This window comes from Phaseolus vulgaris, chromosome 1 (assembly GCF_000499845.2).
Source record: "Phaseolus vulgaris cultivar G19833 chromosome 1, P. vulgaris v2.0, whole genome shotgun sequence".
Lineage (NCBI taxonomy): Eukaryota > Viridiplantae > Streptophyta > Magnoliopsida > Fabales > Fabaceae > Phaseolus > Phaseolus vulgaris.
In genome coordinates this window covers 37,044,015-37,067,729 of record NC_023759.2, presented here as the reverse complement: position 1 = coordinate 37,067,729, position 23,715 = coordinate 37,044,015, and the positions used below count along the sequence as shown (strand labels likewise).

At 34.7% G+C, this 23,715-nt stretch overlaps 2 protein-coding genes across 2 annotated transcripts; both read right to left on the bottom strand.

Annotated features, from left to right (window-relative positions):
* Positions 1-2,540: 2,540 nt before the first annotated feature.
* LOC137815990 (uncharacterized) lies at positions 2,541-3,713 on the bottom strand. Its single transcript, XM_068619097.1, has 6 exons — positions 3,707-3,713; positions 3,514-3,614; positions 3,223-3,429; positions 3,057-3,149; positions 2,964-2,984; positions 2,541-2,804 (listed from the first exon to the last, which is right to left on the bottom strand). Exons 1-6 carry the CDS (start codon positions 3,711-3,713, stop codon positions 2,541-2,543), a joined length of 693 nt encoding a protein of 230 aa, XP_068475198.1.
* A 2,708-nt stretch (positions 3,714-6,421) lies between these two features.
* LOC137815989 (uncharacterized) lies at positions 6,422-7,702 on the bottom strand. The gene has a single exon (XM_068619096.1). It carries the CDS (start codon positions 7,700-7,702, stop codon positions 6,422-6,424), a length of 1,281 nt encoding a protein of 426 aa, XP_068475197.1.
* Between the last annotated feature and the right edge of the window lie 16,013 nt (positions 7,703-23,715).

Here is a 23,715-nt window from a genome sequence, read left to right as displayed (position 1 = left end):
TACTCAGGGTTATAGTTTCCCCGCTAAACCATCTCTAGGAAATGTGTTCCCCGGGGTTTTTTTAAACCTCAGGAAAAGCCTTTCAAAACTCTTGTTAAATACCATGAGTTTAAGAACCTCCGTAAAATACCATGGGTTTCAAAACCTCCGTAAAATACCACAGGTTTTAGAACCTCCGTAAAATACCATGGGTTTCAAAGCCTCCGTAAAATATAATGGGTTTCAAAACCTCCGTAAAATACCATGAGTTTCAAAACCTCCGTAAAATATCATAGGTTTCAAAATCCTCATAAAATACCATGGGTTTCAAAACCTCCATAAAATGTTTTAGAACCTCCTTAAAAAATACCATAGGTTACAAAATTATGAAATTTGTTTTTTTTATTCATTTACCATTTAGGCATTCATGTGTTTTTTAAACCACAATTATTTACATCTATTGTATTTATTTATGTTTGTTAAAGTATTTTTTTCAATAAATAAAAGAAATAAATGGGACCAAGCTTTATCTTCAGCAATATCGTAGGATGAAGATTAAGCAAAGATAAGTTAGTGTTTAACAAGCACTAAGTAAATGACTTTTCTATGTAAATTAATACAATAGATAGTTATAATTGTTATAACATTTACAACTTTTAATTATAACTGAAAAAAAATAGTTATAACTAAAAATTAAAAATATTATATCAAAACATATTTATCATCTAATAATTCCCATCATTCCTGTGAGTTGGAGAACAAAATGGTATTAATTGAGGTCTTGAGTGAATTAAACTAATAATTTATATAACTTAATTATCAAATTCGGAGAGTCAGTACGTATTCCTTAATATATTATTAAAAAAGTAAGATTGATATGTGTAGACACAAAGCAACCATGAAGGGTTAATTTAGACAAAGTTCACAGAGAAACAAATCAACAACATGAATGGGATTATAGGTTCAAAGATATCCACTGCAAGATAAGTTAATCGCGTTCATTCGAAGGCTCTATTTTTTTATCTCTTATTTTTAAACAATATTTGAATTAGAGACAGAAATTGGGTATAGAAGCAATTTAAAAGCCACCAAAGAATGAAAGAAGCTGGATATGTAAGAGTTTATAGCATGGTCGGTGGGAAGTGGCAAGAGATTAATCTGACAGTTTCTGAGTTTTGGTGACGCTCACATTCATCAGGTAGTCTTTTACAGAGGAAGAAATTCAGAATTTATATCTATATATGCTCCTTTCACAAACAGGACACAAAGCTACTAAGTATTACCTTGTCTACTGCTCCTTGAATTATTGTTGCATCTGAACACCCATAGACAGTAGCATATCTCAAAGGTGCTAAGATGTATATGGCAGACTCGTGACAATTTAGAACCTATAACGATCAAACAGAATTTTTATTAGCATACTACATATAGTTATCAACCATAATTTGAAGTGACCTCTCTATTTCCAAACAAACATGATTCAAGCAGAAAAAACATATATTCACTCAAACAATACCATATCATAAAATGGTGACATATCATTTTTAAGGAACTAAATGTTAAAAAGTTTACTATAGATGTTCAAAAACTAAGCACGAAAACCAAACTTAACCCAATACAAACTGATCAGTTGGCAATTTTATGCCCTCATTTCAAATATGGCTATAACATAACCAATATCAATCAGAGTTGTTAAATAGCAGCCATAGAGATGATATAGCTCAACTGCATAGCGGTATTTCTTGGATCCACAATTGCGAATCCATCTTCAATTACAACCTCTATCATTGTTGTGGTTACAACATACATCCTCTAGTCATCTTTGGTGAAATTTAGGGGGGAACTTGGTTTAAGTTATATAATTGTAATACCAGGAATAACATTACAGAGAATTTTTAGTCAGAATCTTATTCCTAACAGGTAAAACCAGATCCCATGGAAATGTACCTTTCTCACCCCATTAGCACGTAAAATCAGTTCAGATAATGCAACTTTCCCAGGAATATAAGATACTGAGAAATATTTTGATAACCTCCTAACAGGTTTTGATAACGTTCTAATCCCACATGAATTTTTAATTTGTTGAATGAGTGTGTTTGGTGCATTATTATTATTATGGTTTTGGTTTTGCCTTCCTAATTTTTTGGCACACTTCCTTGATCAGACACCTACAATATAAACATATATCACAATTAAAAGTGTAAATCTGAAAAATAAAACAAGTTATTTAAATTTTTTAAACATTACCGATGAACGATTGAACATAGTCAACTCAGGAGGCAATTGACCTTGATAACTTTGAAAGAAAAAATTCATCATTATCTCAAATCTTTTTTCATGTTCTTCATATCTTTTTTCACGTTCTTCATATCTTTTATTTTGTTCATCCAATTGTGACTTTAATGCAATAACCTATATTAAAACATAATTTATCATGAAAAAGAGTGAGAAAACCATACACATTAAAAAATAACCAATTTATCAAAAAAAGCTATACTAAATTTCCTATAATTTTGTGTGAATAATATTCAACACAACATTTCCAATCTTGGCATGATAATCTAAAGTAAACAACACCAAATTGCTACATAAGAAAATGCATGTTCAAAAACTTGATTCTCCAATTCTCTATAAGAAGTAGTTGAAGATATCCCAGTGCGAGAATTTCTAGTATATCCAAACACATGAGAAGGGCAAGGTCCCAATCCCATCCCTCGAACACGACCACAATGTTCTTCACTTCCAAAGGCATGAGCTAGTGAATCATCAATTGATATATCATGTGAGAGGGAAGATGTATTTGACTCATATACTTGAATCTTTTCCTACAAATAATGAAAAAAGTTATAAATGAAGCTCACATCCAATTTGGTTGAGTTTTCATCTTTACAAAAATGATACTTACCCCAATCTCTTGCCCCATCATTCACAAATTCTCCGTTAGCATGTTTATGTGTTGCTACTCATACTTCTCCCCTACTAACTTTGCGACCAAGCTCTTTCTCCTATAAAATGTAACAAAAGTATATGAATCATGATATATGATATAAAAAAAAATTATAGGAGAATCAAGTTACCATCTCATCTTTCTTCCGTGCAATGCTCTTGGATCCACCAGTATGAGGAACTGTTTGCTTCTTTCTATTATCCTTGTTCTGTTTGGCAATTTCCTAAGCATACATGTAGTAAAAGAACTAAATATAAATAAATCAACACTTTAAAGAATAAAGTAGTTTTTATTACCTTTGTCCTTGAATTTAAACGGTAGTCAACAAAAGAAGCCCAATGGTCTTTATTCATTACTTTTAGACACATTGCAATAATTTCATCTCTATTGTGTGTTCCATTATTTCTTTGTTGCCATAGTTGTTGCCTATACGCAGTCCACTTTGTGTTAAGTGATTTGAAGATATATCTTACATGAGCATCAGATTCAACTTCAAACTTAGCCTTCAAAATTATTACACAAGTAAATGTAACGATAATTGCAATATAATATCAATTAAAAAACAGAAAAATCCAAAAATCAATTACTTGAATGGTTTTCTTAAGTATATCTTCTTTGTAATCTTTGGGAATCTTCCTCCAACTTTGATAGCTAATAGGAAATGCATGAACATTTATTGCAACATGACCTAAAAATCTATTCAACAATGCTCCATTATCATCAACTGGTTAGTTCTCGTTATTCCAGTTAACAAGAATCCTCTCACCAACAGATAAAAACCAGACATAATTTGTTGTTAATTGTTTCCTAACCTTTTTGCCTTCACTATCTGTCAAAATTATTGTTAGTTTAAGATGACGAACATAGAAAACAAATACAATGTGAGTTTGCAATGTATTGATTCAAGCTTACCAATGACATCAACAAGCCATGATCTTTTACGTGATACATGCTTTGATTGTTCAGTTTGCATCTCAATACCCACATTTTCTTCCCTTTCTTCATCAGATTGTAACCTTGGTGTAGGTTCAAATGTAGATTCATGGACAGATTCATTTGTATTATCAAATTGAAATTTAGGTGCAGAAGTGTTCTTAGTAGTAGAAATCAACCTATGAGGTGCATGTAGGGGAGAAGGCTTCTTATTATTATTCTCTATAGGATGAGAATTCACATGAGGTGTTGCATAATAATTAAATGAATACATGTGAAAAATAATATACTTTTAAAGAGAATGCCAAATTAAAATATAAGTACAAACATCTCACTAAATGGAAGTTGTGTATGAACTTACTTGAGTTATTAAGGGCTGCAAGTTGGTCAAAAGTGTTATTGAGGGTATCATGTTCTGTTGCTCTAGTCTTCTTGATGGACATTTTCTTCATCTTCAGGTATTCTTGAAATAATAACATTAATACAAGTCAAAATAGAAATTCAATAAATCATAATATAATGCATGTATAAACAATAATGTATAAGTAATAAGGATGATAATTTAAACAAAAATAATATACAAGTGTTCAATTAAAAATAGGACCTTGTTAACGATATACTCCCTTCTCCATTTACAAATAAAGTTTCAAAATTGTTTTGTACAAATGCTTCACATTCATGAAAAGTGACATCATTATCTTCTCCCATGTCATATAAGTCTCGTGGCTTTAGATGCACAGGAATGCTCTAATCTTTAGCTAATTCATCCACTACATAATAAACCATTTGTGCTTCTTTAGCTTGGATGTATGGTTCATCATCATCATTATCACCAATGTGTATCAAACGTGTAAAGTTTACTAGTGTAAATCCAAGATCATCTGTCATAATCCCTCTAGAAGTAGTTGTATTAGCCCACATACATTTGAACAAAGTAACAGAAAATCGACCATTATAGTTTATCTCAATTATGTCTACCAATTTTCCATAATAAGGCACACCCCCAAATAGCATTTGATTGTCGATGCTACTTGCATAACTCCTTGTCCCAAAAGTATCAAATATCCCACTGTTTTGTGTTTTAAGTCCTTCATCTCTCTCCAATGTACGGAACTTGAAGCCATTTACATTGTAAGCATTGTAACGTTTTGCACAATCAATTGACCCCATAGCTAAGAACTTTAAATCATTTGAGTGAGGTCCATTCAACTAATTTCTTATCTAAAAAAGAGGAAAATATGATCAAGACAATTCTATATATTCAATATAATCAAACCTCAACAATATAAATTATACATACACGACGAGAAAACCATTCTGCAAATTCTCTATGAACCCTCTTATCTATCACAGAGGATGACCGTGTACGACTTCTTAATTGTCTTCATATAATGTCTATAAATTCTCTAAATTAAATAAATAATAATTACATGGTTAGTGTTCAATTGCAGATGAATCATAATAAGTTATAAAATCAAAGTACTTACTGAAGGAAAGGGTCAACTTGAGCACAATTAGTCAATATATGACGATGTGCTTGTAACTTTTCCTTTGCTGATAAAGAGAAGTAAGTAAAAGACCCAATTGGTTTTCCAACACGTGGAAACAAAGTGCTTGCACTAGATAACATAGTGTCTGGTTCATCATTAACACGCCTTATTTGATTAAATACAGTCACAATTTCATTTAAATATCTTGAAGAAAAGGTTAAAGACTCTTCAGCCATGTAGCCTTCAGCTATTGAGCCTTCTGGTTGTGCCTTGTTACGCACATAAGATTTCAATTTTCCTAAATATCTCTCAATGGGATACATCCATCTATACTGGAAAGGTCCTCCAAGCTTGGCATCTTTCACCAAATGCACAATCAAATGAACCATGATTGTAAAAAATGCAGGAGGAAATAATATCTCCATGTGACATAATGTGAGAACAACTCTATTTTGCAGTTGGTTAAGTTCATCCACTTTTAAAACTTTACTACATAAGTTTCTAAAAAATGAACACAAATCAATCAAAACATAGCACACTTCCTTAGAGAGTGTCTTTCTCATTGCTAAAGGTAGAAGTTGCTCCATCAAAACATGTGAATCATGACTTTTCAATCCTCCAAGCTTACATTGTTTGACATCAACACATCTACTAATGTTACTTGAGTAGCCATCTAGAACAGTGATGTTCTTTAGTGTTGTCAGAAATGTATGCTTATTTTCTTTTGTCAATGTATATATAGCAGGAAGATATTTATTATTTTCATCAGGCCAAAGATCAGGTCTAACACCCCAATCTTTTAAGTCCTTTCGTGCCTTTAGGTTATCTTTTGATTTTTTACCTTGGTTCAATAATGTATACACCACATTATCACATACATTTTTTTCAATGTGCATAACATCTAGATTATGGTGCAATAAATTGTTTACCCAATAAGGAAGTTCAAAAAATATACTTTTTTTCGCCATTGTAGAGGGCCATCAATAGCATGGTGATCTCTGTGTTGTCTTTTCCCCAGTTCCTCTACTTCTGGTTCTTTCCCAAATATGATATTGACATTCTCAACTTGTCTTCAGACATCTGTTCCTGATATTGTCAAAGGACAATTTCTATTTTCCACACTTCCATCAAAATGAATGCGGGCTAATCTAAATTTGTGTCTTGCATTTAACCAACGTCGATGATTCATGAAACAAAATTTACCATGAATCTTCTTAGGAGTAGTGTCAAAATTACACCTAGGGCAAGCCAACCCAGTATGTGTATTCCACCCAGATAAGGTTCCAAGACCAGGAAAATCACTAATGGTCCACAATATAGTTGCATGCATATTAAACACTTCATTGTTATATGAATCAAAAGTTTTAAGTCCATTGTTCCATAGCTCTTTTAATTCTTCAATTAATGGCCTTAAATATACATCAATATCATTTCCTGGTGCTCTTTTACCGGGAATGATCATGGAAAGAATGAATGAACTTTGCTTCATACACATCCAAGGAGGAAGATTGCAGGGTATGAGTACAATAGGCCAAGTACTATGACTTGTACTCAAATCACCAAATGGATTGAATCCATCAGCAGCCAAACCAAGTCTAACATTTCGAGCATCTGAAGAAAATTGAGGATTCATTAGATCAAAGTTCTTCCATGCTTCTGAATCCCTCGGATGCCTTAGTATGCCGTCATTTGTACTTCCTGAAGCATGCCATTGCATATGCTCAGCTATTTTAGAAGACATAAACATTCGTTGTAAGCGTGGCCTCAATGGAAAATATCTTAAAACTTTAGCAGGAACTTTCTTTTGCTTTTTCATAGTACCATCAATAGTCTTGTTCTTCTTTCTTCTTTTCCATCTAGATTCATTACATTTCTTACAAACTTCTTTGTCTTTGTCTTTGTCTTCTTCATAGTACAACATGCAATCATTTGGGCAAGCATCAATTTTGGTGTAATGAAGGCCAAGCTTATAGATGATTTTCTTAGCTTCATAGAAGGAACATGGAATTTTAGCATAATCAAAGGCATCTGCTAACAACTCCAATATCATTGACAATGCCTTGTCAGTCATTCTACATAGACATTTCATGTGGTACAATTTGAGCAAGAAAGAAAGTTTAGAATACTTGCCACATCCTTCATACAAACTTTGTTGCCTATCATGCATAAACTTCAGATACTCGACAATTTCATCAGGCATCATTTCGCTTGATCTAGGACGCATATCCTCATCATCCTCCACGTTATCATCATAGAAAAAAATTCTGAATGCGTCATTAACCATGACACGTATGGGATCATTACCAGAAACTTTATGCTCATTTGATTGGAAAACTGGAGGTGTTTCAGTCATATTTTGTACAAAACTTGTCTCGCCATGTAGAAGCCAGAAAATGTATAAACTTTTGGAAAAGGATGAAGAATCAAGTGCTCATGTGTTGCTTCTCGAGTTTGCCATTTTTTAAGATTTCATTTCGGACATAGGCAAATTATCTTACCCTCAACGCTCTTATTAGCAAATGCAAAGTCCAAAAATTTATTTAATCCGTCCATGTACTAACATGTATTTCGAGGCATGTTAATCCAAGATTTATCCATATCTAAATGGAATTGTTTGATAAAAATAAAGCAAACCTAGCATGAAAGTTTAAAAAAATAACATGTGTCGACAAGAGCATTAGAATGCGTAAAAGAATAGAAGTGAAATAAGTGTATAAAGAAGTTGTACAAAGTGTATGAAGAAGATATGAAAGTGATAAAAAAAATATATTTTATTTCTATTTGAACTCAATTAATTATTAATTAGTATTCGAATCTCGATACTCTCAATTAAGACATGATCAAGATTGATCTAAAAAAGATTAACATGGAATATTACATGTGTGGACATTCAATTTTGAAAAGCAATGTTACAGGTGTACAAACAAAGCATATGTGAAGTTAACACCTAATGGTGTTAACCAAGGTAGTTGAATTGACACAAGTGGCTCCAAAACAACATGAAAAATATAGAAAATTGCAGCATGCACTTGTCTGTGTGTATCACAAAATGATATATATATATATATATATATATATATATATTGATGAATGTAGTGATTAAGGTTAAACTCACGTTTTTGGTTGCGGAGCTGAAAGCCTCCCTGTGGCTGATATTTGGATTACTAGCCTTAATTCTTTAGATTTCCTCCCTGCAAAATCAGACACTTGAAAAGACTTGCTATTTGTTTTTACTCAATGGAATCATCTTTAGTCTATTTTCATGTTTCTTTTTTAAATTATTTTAGAATTATAAGAGATCATTTTTACTGGACTACGTACTCCATATATTTTAATAATTCTTTTATGTCTTAGTCATTTCTTATCATGCAACATTTGAAACTTATTTCTCTAAAACTAAAAAAAGACAAGGAAAAAAGTTGTCTCATCTGAAATTGTGAAAAATAATAAAAAATTGGTGTTATGGTATTGAGTTTGATGATGGAAGAATTGATAGTGGCACTTTTACTTCAATTGTTTTAGACATGTTGGTGATGGAGGACTCCAACACTGACCTAAAGTACATATAAAAAAGATTGAGACGACCACTATACGCTAGGTTTTTCCTCTATTAATTAGAGTTAATCAAGCAAACTTGTAAACTCAATGGCATAATGGTATAATGACATTAGTTAGAAGATACAACAATTATAGAATTAAAAGCATCTAGTAACAATGAAAAAGTTAGAATAATAAATGTCAAATAATTTATGTAAAGCAAGTTTTTCAGGTGGTGGTGCAGAGGAGTTAGTCTAGGTGGTTAGCAATGTTGAAGGGAAGGTATCTGATGTATAGGACATGTTTAAATCACAGCAAATGGGTTAATATATCTTCAGCTTTTATGGCAGTCATATCACTCAGTTCCTGTTCAAAACCAAACATAACTCATTACCACTCTCATTCCCCTACAAACATTCACAATAAGGTAGCTTACCTTGATAGAAATGTTCCCCTTGTGCTTCTTCATAATGTCCAAGAGAACCCTTGTAGCTTAGCAGAAGTTAATTCAAAGTTAATTCATCATCTCATAACATTGAGCAACAAAAAGGAATGAATTGTTTCTTCAGCAATCATTTCTCATCAAATCTTGATTACTCAGTTATCCATATATAAATATATATATATATATATATATAATCAAGAAGTTCCAAAACCTACCGTTCACTGTTGGCCTATCGTGCCACCCGCTATCGGGCCGCTATCATGTTACGAAGTGGACTTTAAGCCTAACTCAACCCCATAAAACCGGCTCAATAAGGTGAGGTTTGCACCCATTTATATATTATGAAATGTCCTTATCTCTAGTCGATGTGGGATCTCCAACACACCCCCCTCACGTCGAGAGTGATAGATAGAAGCTCGTGCATGGGACTATATATTATGGGTGGTCCGATAGCGGCCCGATAGCGGGTGGCACGATAGGCCCAACACAAACACTCGCTAGGATAGGCTCAAAATGGCTCTGATACCATATTACGAAGTGGACTTTAAGCCTAACTCAACCCCATAAAACCGGCTCGATGGGATGAGGTTTGCACCCACTTATATACTATGAAAGGCTCTCATCTTTAGTCGATGTAGGATCTCCAACACACCCCCCTCACGCCGAGGGTGATAGATAGAAGCTCGTGCGTGGGACTATATATTATGGGTGGTCCAATAGCGGCCCGATAGCAGGTGGCCTGATAAGCCCAACAAATACTCGCTAGGATAGGCTCGAAAATATGCTCTGATACCATATTACGAAGTGGACTTTAAGCCTAACTCAACCCCATAAAACCGACTCGATGGGATGAGGTTTGCACCCACTTATATACTATGAAAGGCTCTCATCTTTAGTCGATGTGGGATCTCCAACATTCACCTTCCTGGTTTGTATGGCTAATTACCTCATCATCCACCAAAACCATGTTCTTGTTTTTCCTTTTTTTTATTCCCTTTCAAACCTTCAATCATATTACAAATATATATACATGCGTACTTGATTAAGTTTACTGGTAAAAAATAAATTATTTTAAAATCATTATTTTTCCCATGATGTGCTTATTAATTTCTTGGCTTTGGTGTAGGTTATGCAGAAGATGATATAGGTGCTCAATTTGAGTATGATTATAGAAGAGTTAGATTTTTTGGTGGACGATCACTTGGAGATAATAGATCAATCCGCTTCAACATTGTATATGCAGTTCCTATGAATTGTGATGTGAACAAGTTGAAAGGTATGTTCTAAGGAGAAATTTACAGTATTATAATGCAAAAGGTAACCATATCAAGTGAGAATGGTGAAATGGAAACTTGTGAGGAACCAAAATCAATAATTGAGAGTCAAATACAAGCTAATGAGGCTTTAACCTCACCAAAAGCTACAAGTGATTTTGTGCCTCAAAAGGGTGAAGAAGGAATTTCAAAAAATGCCAAGAATCAAAGAGAAGTAAATTTTGAAAGTAGTGAAAGGAAAAGGGTTAATGGGAAAGAAAGGAAGATAACAATTGCGAGCCACACAAAGAAAACAAGTACAAAGTCCTTCCAATAAATGTTTCCAAGGAAGTTCACCTGCATGCATAGACCTTCCTTTATGGCATATAATAGCTTAATTTGATCATGTTAAGAACAAATGGACAAGTGTATACCAACCTCAGTTTTTCTAGTATCCTTTGCAGCCCCTTCTTTTACACAACCTGGAAGATACTCAACCCATTGACTAATTGATGAGGCATTGTGATTTGTGAGTTTGTTATACCTGCAAATCCACCACATTTCACTTTTGTCAGATGTTTTAGTTTAAATTAGGTTATAGCTTTTGTCATAGTCTAGCATTATTATACATACTAATTTGTAATGGGATGAACAATAACACCTTACATCATTAGTGCATGAACTATGTACTCCTAAATTAGCTAGAAGAATAAACTACTCTAAATTAACTAGTAGCACAATTATTGGTCCAAATATTTATTTTATGTATACACAGTAATGGTTCTATAGTGGGTTTTGGATTGAGAACATTGACTGAAAATGAATCAGTTACTACTATTTCTTAGTGGAAGCACTGTTGTTATAAAAAGATTATAAATGCATGGATAAGATATAGAAACAATTTCATGATGTCGACACTGTTAATTGTAGTTAAATGGATCCTTACCAAAAATAACCTAATTTAATTCACCAGCAAACCCAAAGAAAACACCATTTCATTTTTTCCAAGTAAAATGCTAAATTCCTCCTTAATAAGACCTATAAGCACAAACTAATGAGTTCACGAAGAAACTTCAACCCTCTCTTCACAATAGCAGTCTTAATTCGAAAGTTTATAGGTCTTATCATAACTTAACTCAGTGGCCTCGTATTTGTTGGACCTGTAACAAAATCGTCAACATTTTTATTTCGGTCAAGCGTTAGGGATTATGCTTCAACTACTGATTCAAATAAGCATTTGCGAACACGACACGAGCAACTCAGAAAATTCAATGCCAACTGAAGAAATCGACAATGGAAACAGAGAAAGGATAATGAAAAAAAGAGCAAAATCGATGGTGATGACGGTGGTGTTGCGTTCGCCGGAGAGAACAATGGTGGTGGAGCGTATAGGGGCGTGAGAGAGAGAATATGTACTGATAAGAGGAAGAAGAAACCAATTACCGTGGTGAAGTAGCAAAAATAGGTCCGTGGTGGAGGAGAAGAAACTTTGTGGTAGAGGATGAGAAGTAGCTCTATGATGGAAAAGGAGAAATAGCTACGGTGGAGGAGGGAAACAATAATGAGTTTTTTAGTCAAAAGTTTGAAAAAGTGAGTATTTTCCTGAGGTTTGAAAATAAATCTTTGGAAAAGTTAAAAAAAAAGGATAATTTTTCTTTATTTTAATAAAAATATTTATATAAAATAAATAAAAAATTAATTAATTTTAATTAAATAAATAATTAAAATTAAGAATATTTTTTTAAAAAATTATATGTTTAAACTTACACATTCAAAAACTTTAAGAATTTAGTTATCAAATATATTAAAATTATTTTTAAAAAAAAATTTAATTATATTTATTTATTGAAATTTGAGAAAATTTAAAATATTTTATTGATGTTTTACAATAAACATTTCAAACTTAATGAAAATTAAAAAAAAACTCTATTATTTTGATGAGATTTTAGAATAAATTAATGAAACTCAACAAAGGTTAAAAAGTCTCAACTATTTTGCAGAGGTTTTAAAATAAACCTTTGGAAATTAACTAAGGTTAAAAAATCTCCGTTATTTTGTGGAGGTTTTGAAATAAACCTATGGAAATTAATGAAGGTTAAAAAAACCTCAGTTATTTTGCGGAGGTTTTAAAATAAACTTTTGAAAATTAATGAAGGTTAAAAAAATCTCCGTCATTTTGCCGAGGTTTTAGAATAAACCTTTGAAATTTAACTAAGGTTAAAAAACCTCCGTTATTTTGTTGAGGTTTTAGAAAAAACCTCCATTAATTAAATCAATTCCTAGGGTTATGTTAACCTCCGCTAAATAACCTCTACTAAAACCTTTTTTTCTTGTAGTGTGTTAATGTCAGCGGAAAATGTTAAATTTAGATAATAATAATACTGTACTTTATATATTACAATGAATAATAATTATGTAAATAACTTATATCAATATTTTGTACCTTTTTTTATAAGTAAAATCCTCGCAACCTCAAATGAAATTACATGGCTCTAAATTACATGGCTCTGTACAAATGTCAAATAAATTTATTAGTATTAAATTATAAGTATAATTATATTTTTTTTATCCCTATTAAGGGTCAATAATCAATTTAATATAGTGATTTAAAAAAAATAATTTAGTCCCATGGTTTTTTAAAAAGTATGCAATTCGATCGATTTTGATATATTGACATGAATGATGTTAGCTGGTTATGATGTGATATAATGAATGACAATGTTATGCACACATGGAATCCACATGTGTCCACCTGTCCAGTCTCTCTTGTTCCTCAACGACATTGTTTGCTCCTGCCTTTCAATTCCTGGAAGTTCCACGTTCGTCACAATTATTTGTTCCATCTCCATCGTTGTCGAGATCCTCCCTGTCTTTTCCGTTGACTGCCCGATTGCAACGGAGTACGGTGGTAGGATGCCCAAACTGCTCCTTTGGATTTCGAAGTTGGCTGCAATGCAGACGCTCAAGGGGAGTGATACTTTCTGGCAAAGTTCTACACAAGAATATTCCCCACGCTTTCTCTTATGCCTTACACCAGTCCTCCAATCAACTCAATGACCACCTGGGAGGTCACACGGGTGGTGGCAATGAGTACACTGAGCTTTTGTGACAACTTAATGTTGTTAGCAGTGTGCTTGACGTCGTTACTGTGTAGCCTCCTACGAGGTCATTGGGTGGATCAGAGGACTCGTTAAGGGCATCGGAGATAGCGTGAGAAATGTTCTTGTTTTTTTTTATCAGCAAGAAAAGATATAATAAATGTGACCCACTTTAAGGGTGGTCCAACCCTCTTACAGAGCAAAAGAAACATAGACTTGAAGAAAACCCCAACGGCTTACCCTGCCACAACTAGCTAAAAAATGACTTAAAATTCAAAGACCAACCCCGCCACCCTATCAACAACTATTAATTGAGTACATACATACCAGGGGTTCTGGGCACCAATCAAAGAACGGGAAATTCGCTGATGGTACCTTTGACGAGATCCAAGACCAAACTTTAACATGTGCCAAGGAGAAGACTTCATAATAGTCTACCACTCCTCCGTTGAATAAACAATTATTCCTATGCCTCCAAATATCGGTTACCAACGCAATCCAAACATAACCAAAATAACATTAACTGAAATTGTCGCATTAAGAGTGTTAAATTGCTCGAAATGTGACCCAGGAGAGAGAACATTTATCGAACTCACTCTTAACCAAGTGTAACAAAGATTCTAAGGTACCCAAGCAACTCTACAACCGAAGAACAAATGACTTGTCGACTCCTCTAATACCCTACATAAACAACAAAGATTGCTCTCAACCTGAACCCCTCGTCTCAACAGGTTGACCATGGTAGCAATCTTTTTTTCAATCACCCTCCAAGCAGTGACATGAGCTGAAGGAAAAGCCTTAATCCTTCCAAAAAAAGTTGTACATCCTCAAACAATCCTTTGCTTCCTCTTCCCTTAATAAACCGTAAGCAGACTTGACAAAAAACTCTATAGTCGCAACCCTTCCAAACCCATTTATCCTCAGTCTCCAACGCGAGGCTCTTACAGGATACCACCTTAAACAACTAGCATACATGAGACTCTTCCCAAGCAAAAAGCCCCCTTCTCCAAGTCAAGTTCCACTGCCAAACATTATTCTTGTGCAAAACATTGCCAAGTTGGTATCATTCCCTTTCAACATCTGCATCGCACCCAACTTCGACATCCAAAGGAGCAATTTGGGCATCCTACCACCATACTCCGTTGTGATCGGGTAGTTAACGAAAAAGGCGATAAAATGGATACAAGGAGTTGTCCAGGATGCAGAAGGCAGAAACAAACACGACGTTGAGGAAAAAGAGAGACTAGATAGGTGGACGACACACATGAAGTCCATATGTGCATAACAATGTCATTTTGTGTGTCACATCATCACCAGTTAACACTGTCCATGCCAATTTAACATAAGTGACTGAATTGCATACTTTTTAAAAAACCTTATGACCAAATTATATTTATAGTAGAATTAGAAACTTGTGCATACAAGAAAATCATTAAATAGTAACCAAATTTAGAAACCAAAAATAATTAGTCACTATATTGACTAAATTAGATACTATTTTATAAACTAAAAAATTATTGGTATCTAAAGTGGTTTCTATTATTAATAAAATATTATAAAATAGTTTCTAAATTGATATATAAATTAGCTACCAAAGTTTTAGCTACTAATATTTTAGATTCTAAATTAGTCTCTAAATGACTAATAGAGACTAATTTAGAACATAAGTAGTTAGTAGTTAAAACCTTTGTAGCTAATAGTTAGATACTAATTTAGAAACTACTTTATAAATTTTTATTTAATAATACAAACTACTTTATATATCAATAATAATTTAATGATAATCTCTAAATTTATAAAATAATCTCTAATTTAGTCAATATAATGACTAATTATTTTGGTCTCTGAAATTAATTTCTATTTAATGATTTTTTTGTAATGATATAATATATTTTTAATGATCAAAGTGTTTGTTTTTTGTGCAATGACCACAAAACACATGGAGTTAAAAAAAATAATGACTATCAAATTATCGACGGCTCAAAATCCTTTGATAATCTAGACATTGCTAAAAATTACAAACTTGTGCATCTAATATGTTCCTAATGGTAAAATATCATTATTTTTAAAATATTTTTTATCTATTATAATATTTTTTTTTATTTTTTTTAATATAATCATTAATGGTATTAACAATTTAGTTTAAAAGTCAACAATCTAGTATTGCAAGGAATCAAAGTCATGTCCGTGGAAGATGCTGAAAGCAAATCTAAAGGTATAGAATAGTGATGTTTTTTGGGATATAAATAAGAAGGGGGAAGATATTCAGAGGAGAATTCAAGAACTGGATGTGAGGGATAACGAGAGCGACCTCAAGGAGGAAGGTAGGGAGGAAAAGAGACTGCTTTTGGCAGAACAAATAAGGAATAGTCACAGGTAGGAAATTCTATTTCAATAGAAGGTGCGCCAGAGATAGCTAAAGCAGTGGGATTTGAATACTAGGTACCTTCACTCAGTAATAAAGTGGAGGAGGTCTAGTAATGGAATTAGTGGGTTGAGAGAAAACGGGCAGTGGTTTGACGATCAAGTGGCGATAAAGGAGAAGGTCAAAGAGTTCTTTAAAGAGCGGTTCAACAGAGGGGCCTGACAACAGGTTAGGATTGACAACGCAGAATTCACCTGCATCTCAGATGAGGATAATTAGAGGTTGATAGAAAGAATTACAGAGAAGGAAATAAAGAGTGCAGTGTGGAGTTGTGAGAGTTCGAAGAGTCCGGGCCCCCCGATGGGTTCAATTTCAGGTTTATAAAGTTCTGCTGGGAAGAAATCAAGTCAAATATCATAAAAGTGGTGTACGAATTTGAGGAGGCTGGGAGATGGCCAAGGAGGACGAACACATCTTTTATATCTCTAGTCCCTAAAGTGGATAACCCCTACTTTCTAAATGAATTTAGACCGATTTCCTTGGTGGGTTGCTTGTACAAAATAGTTGCAAAAATCATGTCCTTGAGGTTGAAGAAGGTATTACACAAAATCATAGATGTCAGGCAATCTGCTTTTTTGGAGAGGAGGGGTTTAATGGATAGTGTATTGGTTGCTAACGAAATGTTGGAAGAAATGAAGAAGAAAAAGAGAAGGTGCATCTTTTTCAAGGTTGACTATGAGAAGGCCTATGACTCAATTAATTGGGACTTTATTTATTATATACTTCAAAGGCTTGGCTTTTGTGAGCGTTGGATTGGTTGGATAAGAGTGTGCCTTCAATCTTCGTCGATCTCCGTATTAGTTAATGGAAGTCTTACTCAAGAGTTCAAACCTAGGAAGGGATTGAGACAAGAAGACCCATTAACGTCGTTTCTCTTTCTGATTGAAGCAAAGGGCTTAGTTGGAGTGATTAGGAAAGTTGTGGAGAAAGAGTTGCTGGAAAGCGTGTCCATTGGTGATGAGCTTGTCAAGGTGAATATGCTTCAGTATGCGAACAACACTCTTTTCTTTTGTGAAGCAAATCCTCAAAGTGTGTTTGCAATCAAGGCAATGCTTAACTATTTCAAATTGACATCGGGTTTAAAGGTAAACTATCTGAAGAGCAATATAGGTAAAGTGGGTTGTAGTCAGCAGATGTTACAGTGTTGCGCAACTATCTTGAATTGTGAAGTAATGAGAACTCCCTTTAAAAACTTGGGGTTGCTCATTGGGTGATGCCATAAAAGAATAACCTTCTGGGAAGGGGTGGTGGAGAGAGTGAGAAACAGGTTAGGAAGAAGGAAAGGTAAGTTCATTTCAATGGCGGGTTGCTTATTTTTGATCAAATTGGTACTTTCCTTTCTACCTTTGTTTTATCTGTCGATATACAAAATGTTGTCCGTGGTGGTAAAGGAGATGGAGAGATTGTAGAGGGACTTCCTATGGGGTTGGGGCACGGAAGGCAAGAAAATAGCTTGGGCCTTGTGGAAAAGGTGTATGAATCAAAGGGAGAGGGTGGGCTTGGAATGATAGAGATCAGAAAGTTCAATCTAGCGCTCTTTTAAGGAAGTGGACTTAGCAGCTGGGCACGGAGGAAAATGTCCAAGGAGGTTGTGGTTTCGAAGTATGGTGGGTGGAGAAATCTTATAGCTTAAGAGGCTTTGAGGTCTGACTCCTTGTGGTGGAAGGATTTGAAGGAGGTCTGGAGGTTTCAGAGATGGAAAGGAAATTTTGAGGACAACATTGTATGGGATATTGAGAACGGGAGAGAGATTAGTTTGTGGGAAGATAGATGGTTGGGAAATGTAACTTTGAGAGAAAATTTTCAAAGGCTATTCTCAATCTCTTCTTGCAGATAAGCTAAGTTGAGGCAAGCAGGAGGTTGGAATAATAATTTAGACTGGGTTTGGAGTTTAGGATGGAGAAGGAGCCTGCTTGATTGGGAAAAACATTTAGAGCAAGAGTTGGCTAGGATATTGGATACAAAGAGTATAAATGAAGAAAAGGAGGATAAGTGGGTTTGGAAAGTAAGTGTTGATACATAATTTATAGTCCAATCGACTTACAGAGTTTTACGTGGTGAAGGTCAGGAGGAAGAAGTTGTTATATACGAGGAGTTTTGGAGGATTAAGGCCCAACCATCAGCGTAGTTAATAGCATGGAGGGTGTTAGAGGATAAAATAACATCTAAACAAAATATAGTGAAAAGGAGGATAAGTATGGAAAGTAGTGTTTGTAATATGTGTGGGGAGGCCAAGGAAACCACGTCTCATTTCTTCTGTACATGCAGAGTTGCCTGACTTGTATGGTTTAAGTGTTACAAGTGGGTGAGACTGATATCGTTAGCACATCAAGAGCCGAAAATGCATTTTTCACAATTTAGGCTAATTGAGGAAAGTGTAGTTGTTAATCGGATTTGGTTGTGTGTGTGGATAGCAGTTATAGGAGAAATGTTGAAGCATAAAAATAAGAAGATCTTCAGGAATGGGCGGATAGACCACTTGGAGATTTTCTCGATGGCGTAGTTCAAGGTTTGGTCATGGGTGACATCAAAGGTATGTTTAACATGTTTTTCTTACTCTGATTGGTTTCTTGAACCTTTGGTTTGTATGTGGTATAAAAAAAATATAAAGATTAGTAGTGAGGTAAGGAATAGCAGTTTTGCTTATGGGTTAAAGATGTTACCGGTTTATTTTGTCTACACCTCTTGTATAAAGGTTGAAGTATCCCTAAACTAACTCTATTATTTATTTACTTTTTTGCTGATAGAAAAAAAGTCATGTCCGTGAATAAACATAAAACCTACACTAGATAATTTTGTTTTTATAGTTATCATTATTATTCTTATTATTATTATTATTAAGATTATGATGATTATTATTATTATAATTATTATTATTATCATTATCATTATTAATATTATTATTACTGATTAATAATAGTAATTATTATAATAACCATATTATTATCATTAATAATAAATAATAATATTAATAATATAATAATAATAATTGTATTATTATTATTAACAAGAAGAATATTAATTATAATTATTATTATTATAAAAACACATATTATTATTAGTAATATTTTTCTTCTACTTCTTATTATTAAATTAATAATTATTTTTCTTCTACTTATTATTATTAAATTCTAACTATGTAAAACTATTAAATTCTACCATTTAAAGGGAATGAATATTTCATGATCAGCTGATTAAGTCCAATACGTACAATTTTCAAAATAATACGGAGCAATAAAACACATGTCCAAAAATATCTATGAATAATTTCAAATAACTTGTTAATTAGGAAAATATTTTAAATCGTAAGATAAAAAAATGTTATAATGTTCTAAACAATTAATTGTATATTGCAATATGAGCACAATCAGATATTATATTAAAATCTTAGTTTTTTTATTCAAAATAAGTTTTTTTATTAGTAAAGAATTAAATAAATTAAAAATAGATATTTCAATAGTATTCTAACCCGTACAAAAAATCAAGAACTCCTTACCAACTATGAGCATAGAGTTCCAAGATAAAATTCATTCTTACAGTGAGAACCCTTCCACCAACTCATAAGGGACTACACAATTGGCCATAACACAAATATTAGGCACACAAAACACGGCAGAACAGTTCTGCTTCACAAATAAATAATAGCCTACTAGGTGTCTTTAATGTGCATTTACCGGCATTCACAAATTAGGCACACACAGACGCTACAGACCGGTTCTGTTTCACATCAAATGCTCTATAATTAAATACCATTGCCTATGCTCCTCCATTATACCACAATTACACAGCTGATATACATCACTTATGCCACATTTATGCATGAAAATTATGCAGAATTGTGGCTGCACCAAATTCTGAATTGAAGATAAATGCTGCTTGGTTCTCAGAAATTGAACCGCGAAGGCTTACACCCAAGAATTGACTCACCAATTACTCCAATCCTTCTAGCTCCAATTCCATGAAATTCTTCTCTACTCCACCTTGAAAGACTTGAGTCTTGATCCTTAAGTGTGTGGATTTCATCTTAATCCCCAAACTTCCAAAAACAGCGACATCCTGCTATTTCTTCCAACTGCATCCAACAAAAAGGCTTTGTTCCAATGGCTCTAAAAAAGCTTGGCAGCATACGCACTAAACTAAATTATTCCAGTGATTCACAAGAACGGAGTGGTTTTGCATCAGCTACTACATTATGGTCTACCCTGCGCCTCCAACCTCTTCTTCTATGATGCCTTCTTCATAGCTTAGCCTTCAAATTGCCTTCACCAACGTAATTCAGCACAAACACCCCATAAAGCACCACCTACAGGTTCTCTACTAATTCTGGATGATATTGTCAATTTAGAAGTGCCACAGCAGAACAACACCAGAGGTGAAGCAGAATATAAACCTGATTTTCCTGCATTTCAGCATAAACCAAACAAACCATGATTCCTCTTCTTTTAGCCAATCACCACTGTAATGCTAAGTGTTTAGTTTGCCACCATTCCAATCCTCACTCTCCTTCCTTCACACTACCTTCAGCTTCAGAGGAGAGTAACAACCTTCACTTTACCCCTCCCTCCTTATTTATAACTTTTGATACATAGGAGGGGGTTCAGATACCCGTCTGAGAAAGAATGAACAAAGGAATTCATCCTATGTTTCAGCCAAAGCCAAGTTTTCAGTTGTGACAAATGCTAGATTTCTTCCGAATCGGCTACCCCTGATTAAAGACCACACAATTCTTTTGTTCCCAAATACACCTCATCACAGCTGCCCAGAGACCTTTCCATATCAAGTTTTGTTTGTTATTAGTATGGGTTAGGTGAAAACTCTCAAAGTGGCGTTGCAGATCCTTATGTTGGACGAAAATAATACCAATCCACCTATAACATAGATACCACACACGTTAAGAGATAGCACATTCTAGAAAGAGATGTTGAGATGTTTCATCTGCATTTTGGCAAAGAGCACATGTAGATGAGTTAACCATCACCCCTCTCCTAGCTAAGCACAATCTTGTTGGGATTCTATCCAGCAAAACCCTCCATGCAGTGGCGATCACACTGGACAATGCTTTAACCTTCCAAAGTTGCTCGAAACACTCATTATTATCAGCATTGACATGATTTGATAAGCACCCATAAGTTGATTTCACAATGAATTGTCTTGATGCATCGCCTCCCCACACTTGTAAGTCGTTCACCTACCTATTCAAAATAAGTTGATTTAGAGTCCCCAGCAGCTTTTCTTTTTTTGCATTTTCCCACTCAAACATGTCACGTCCCCACCTCAACCTCCATTGCCATATTGATTTTGCCCACTCTCCTATATCTCCCACCTTTTTCCCTTGGTCCGAAAAAATTGAATACAACCTCGGAAACATTGTTTTAAAGTTGTTACTGTCTACCACACGTCTTCCCAGAATCTGACTTTCTCTCCAACTCCCACTTTCCATTCTATTATTGCTTGAAACCATCCTACTCCTCCTCCCTCCCCGGATACTTAAGATAAGTCTCTCCACCACCAGGATTGGCTTTTCACATTTGATTGAAAGTGATCTAAGTCCATGCCATATTTAGATATCAGTACCTCCTTCCATCTCCTTTTTTGTTCAAACAAAAGACGCCATTTTCACTTGGCCAGAAGAGCAGCGTTGAACTTTCGTACATCTTAATTCCTAGTCTACCCTCCTTCTTAGGATAACACAGTTTCTCCCACCTTACCCATGAGATAGATATAGTAGTCTGATGACTTTTTACGGCAAGTGCGTCGCATTGTCAGAAGTAAGATTCTAGATCAAGAGTTGGAAACAAAACAACAATACCAATAATCAATCAAAACCAGTTGCCTTTACATCGGACACGGGAGTTCGCGATCGACAAACAACTCAGAACAAAAAACAATTGTCTCTACATCGAACCCAGGAGTCCGTGATCGACAAGCAACTCGAAACAAAAACCAGTTGCCTCTACATCGGACCCGGGAGTCCACGATCGACAAGCAACTCGGAACTAAAACCAGTTGTCTCTACATCGGACCCGAGAGTCCGCGATCGACAAGCAATTCGGAACAAAAACTAGTTGCCTCTACATCGGACCCGGGAGTCTGTGATAGACAAGCAATAGGGAATAAAATTCAGTTGCCGCTACATCTAAATTGGACCCGGTAGTCCACGATCGACAAGCAACAGGGAATAAAATTCAGTTGCCGCTACATCTAAATTGGACCCGGTAGTCCACGATCGACAAGCAACTGGGAATAAAAACCAGTTGCCTCTACAATCTACATCGGACCCGATGAGTCTGCACTTAACCGCAATTCATAACAAAGTCTAGTTGCACCTACATCGAACTCGGGATTCTGCAATCAGTTGTAGCTTTGAAGCAACTCAGAATCAGCTCAGAACCAAGCTGCCCGATCGAACCCACACCCTCGCCAAAGGATAGGCCATTTATTTCTTAAATATAATGTTTTCAAAGGTAGATCCAACAAGCGGTCGAGCTTAACCGCAAGCGACTTCAACAAATGCTCGCACATATCAAAGCTCAGGTTTGAGTTTAACCTGAACTTTCTCACATAAAAACTTATACTACTCTTCAAGAAAAATGTATTGAACGGTTGAACTTAGCCACAAATGTTTTTTTACAAGCCTTTTCACCTCGCTCGACTCAAGGCTGGGGGGCTGTGTTCTGTCCCAGATTTGATCGGACACATACCGATCAAAGTCCAAGTCAGATGTATTCCATATCGGCCTAAATAGTGAGAGAACCAAACATGTCGACCTTCTCCATTCTGGAAGCTCGAGGTCCAGGCCGAGCATGCCGACCTCCTCCATTATAGCAGCTCGAGGTCCAGGTGGAGCATGCCGACCTTGGCAGCTCGAGGTCCAGGTCGAGCATGCCGACCTCCTCCATTTTTGAGGCCTAAGTCGAGCATGATGACCTTCTCCATTATGGCAGCTCGAGGTCTAAGCCAAGCATGACAACCTTCTCCATTCTTTGTACCATCTCGAGACTACTAGGAATTGAGTCGAGTAGACCGACTCATCAGGTATCACGATAAGGCCAATCGAACAGGCCCAAAATGCAGTAAAGTGGGCTTATGCCCAATTCAGTGATCTTGTTAAAATAATGTCAAGAATAAGCAATCTCGTCACAACATAATTAATGTGTTTTTAATGCACAATACCTCGATCTCTTTGAATGCTCAATTTATCAGCACAATGTCCCTAATTATATTGCATAAATGCTCTTATTTACTTACACAATATCTCTTATTATATTGCATAAATACTCCAATTATATTACAGAATACTCTGATATATATATATATATATATATATATATATATATAATATTCATATTTGATGGAAAGATACTATAATCTGACACATTAAAACCTGGAGAAATCAGAGACAAAGATCCAAGCCCATGAATGCTTATAAATAGATAACCATTCATAGGGAGTATCTCAACTCGAAATTTAGCACTATATTCACTATATACATAAAATTTTATCCTCTTACTGACTTGAACGTCGGAGTATTTTCTGCAGGAGGAACTTCTCTCGTTTTCTGAAGGTTGAATCACTAGAATTTGAAGGGAGACCACTAGAAGCTCACCC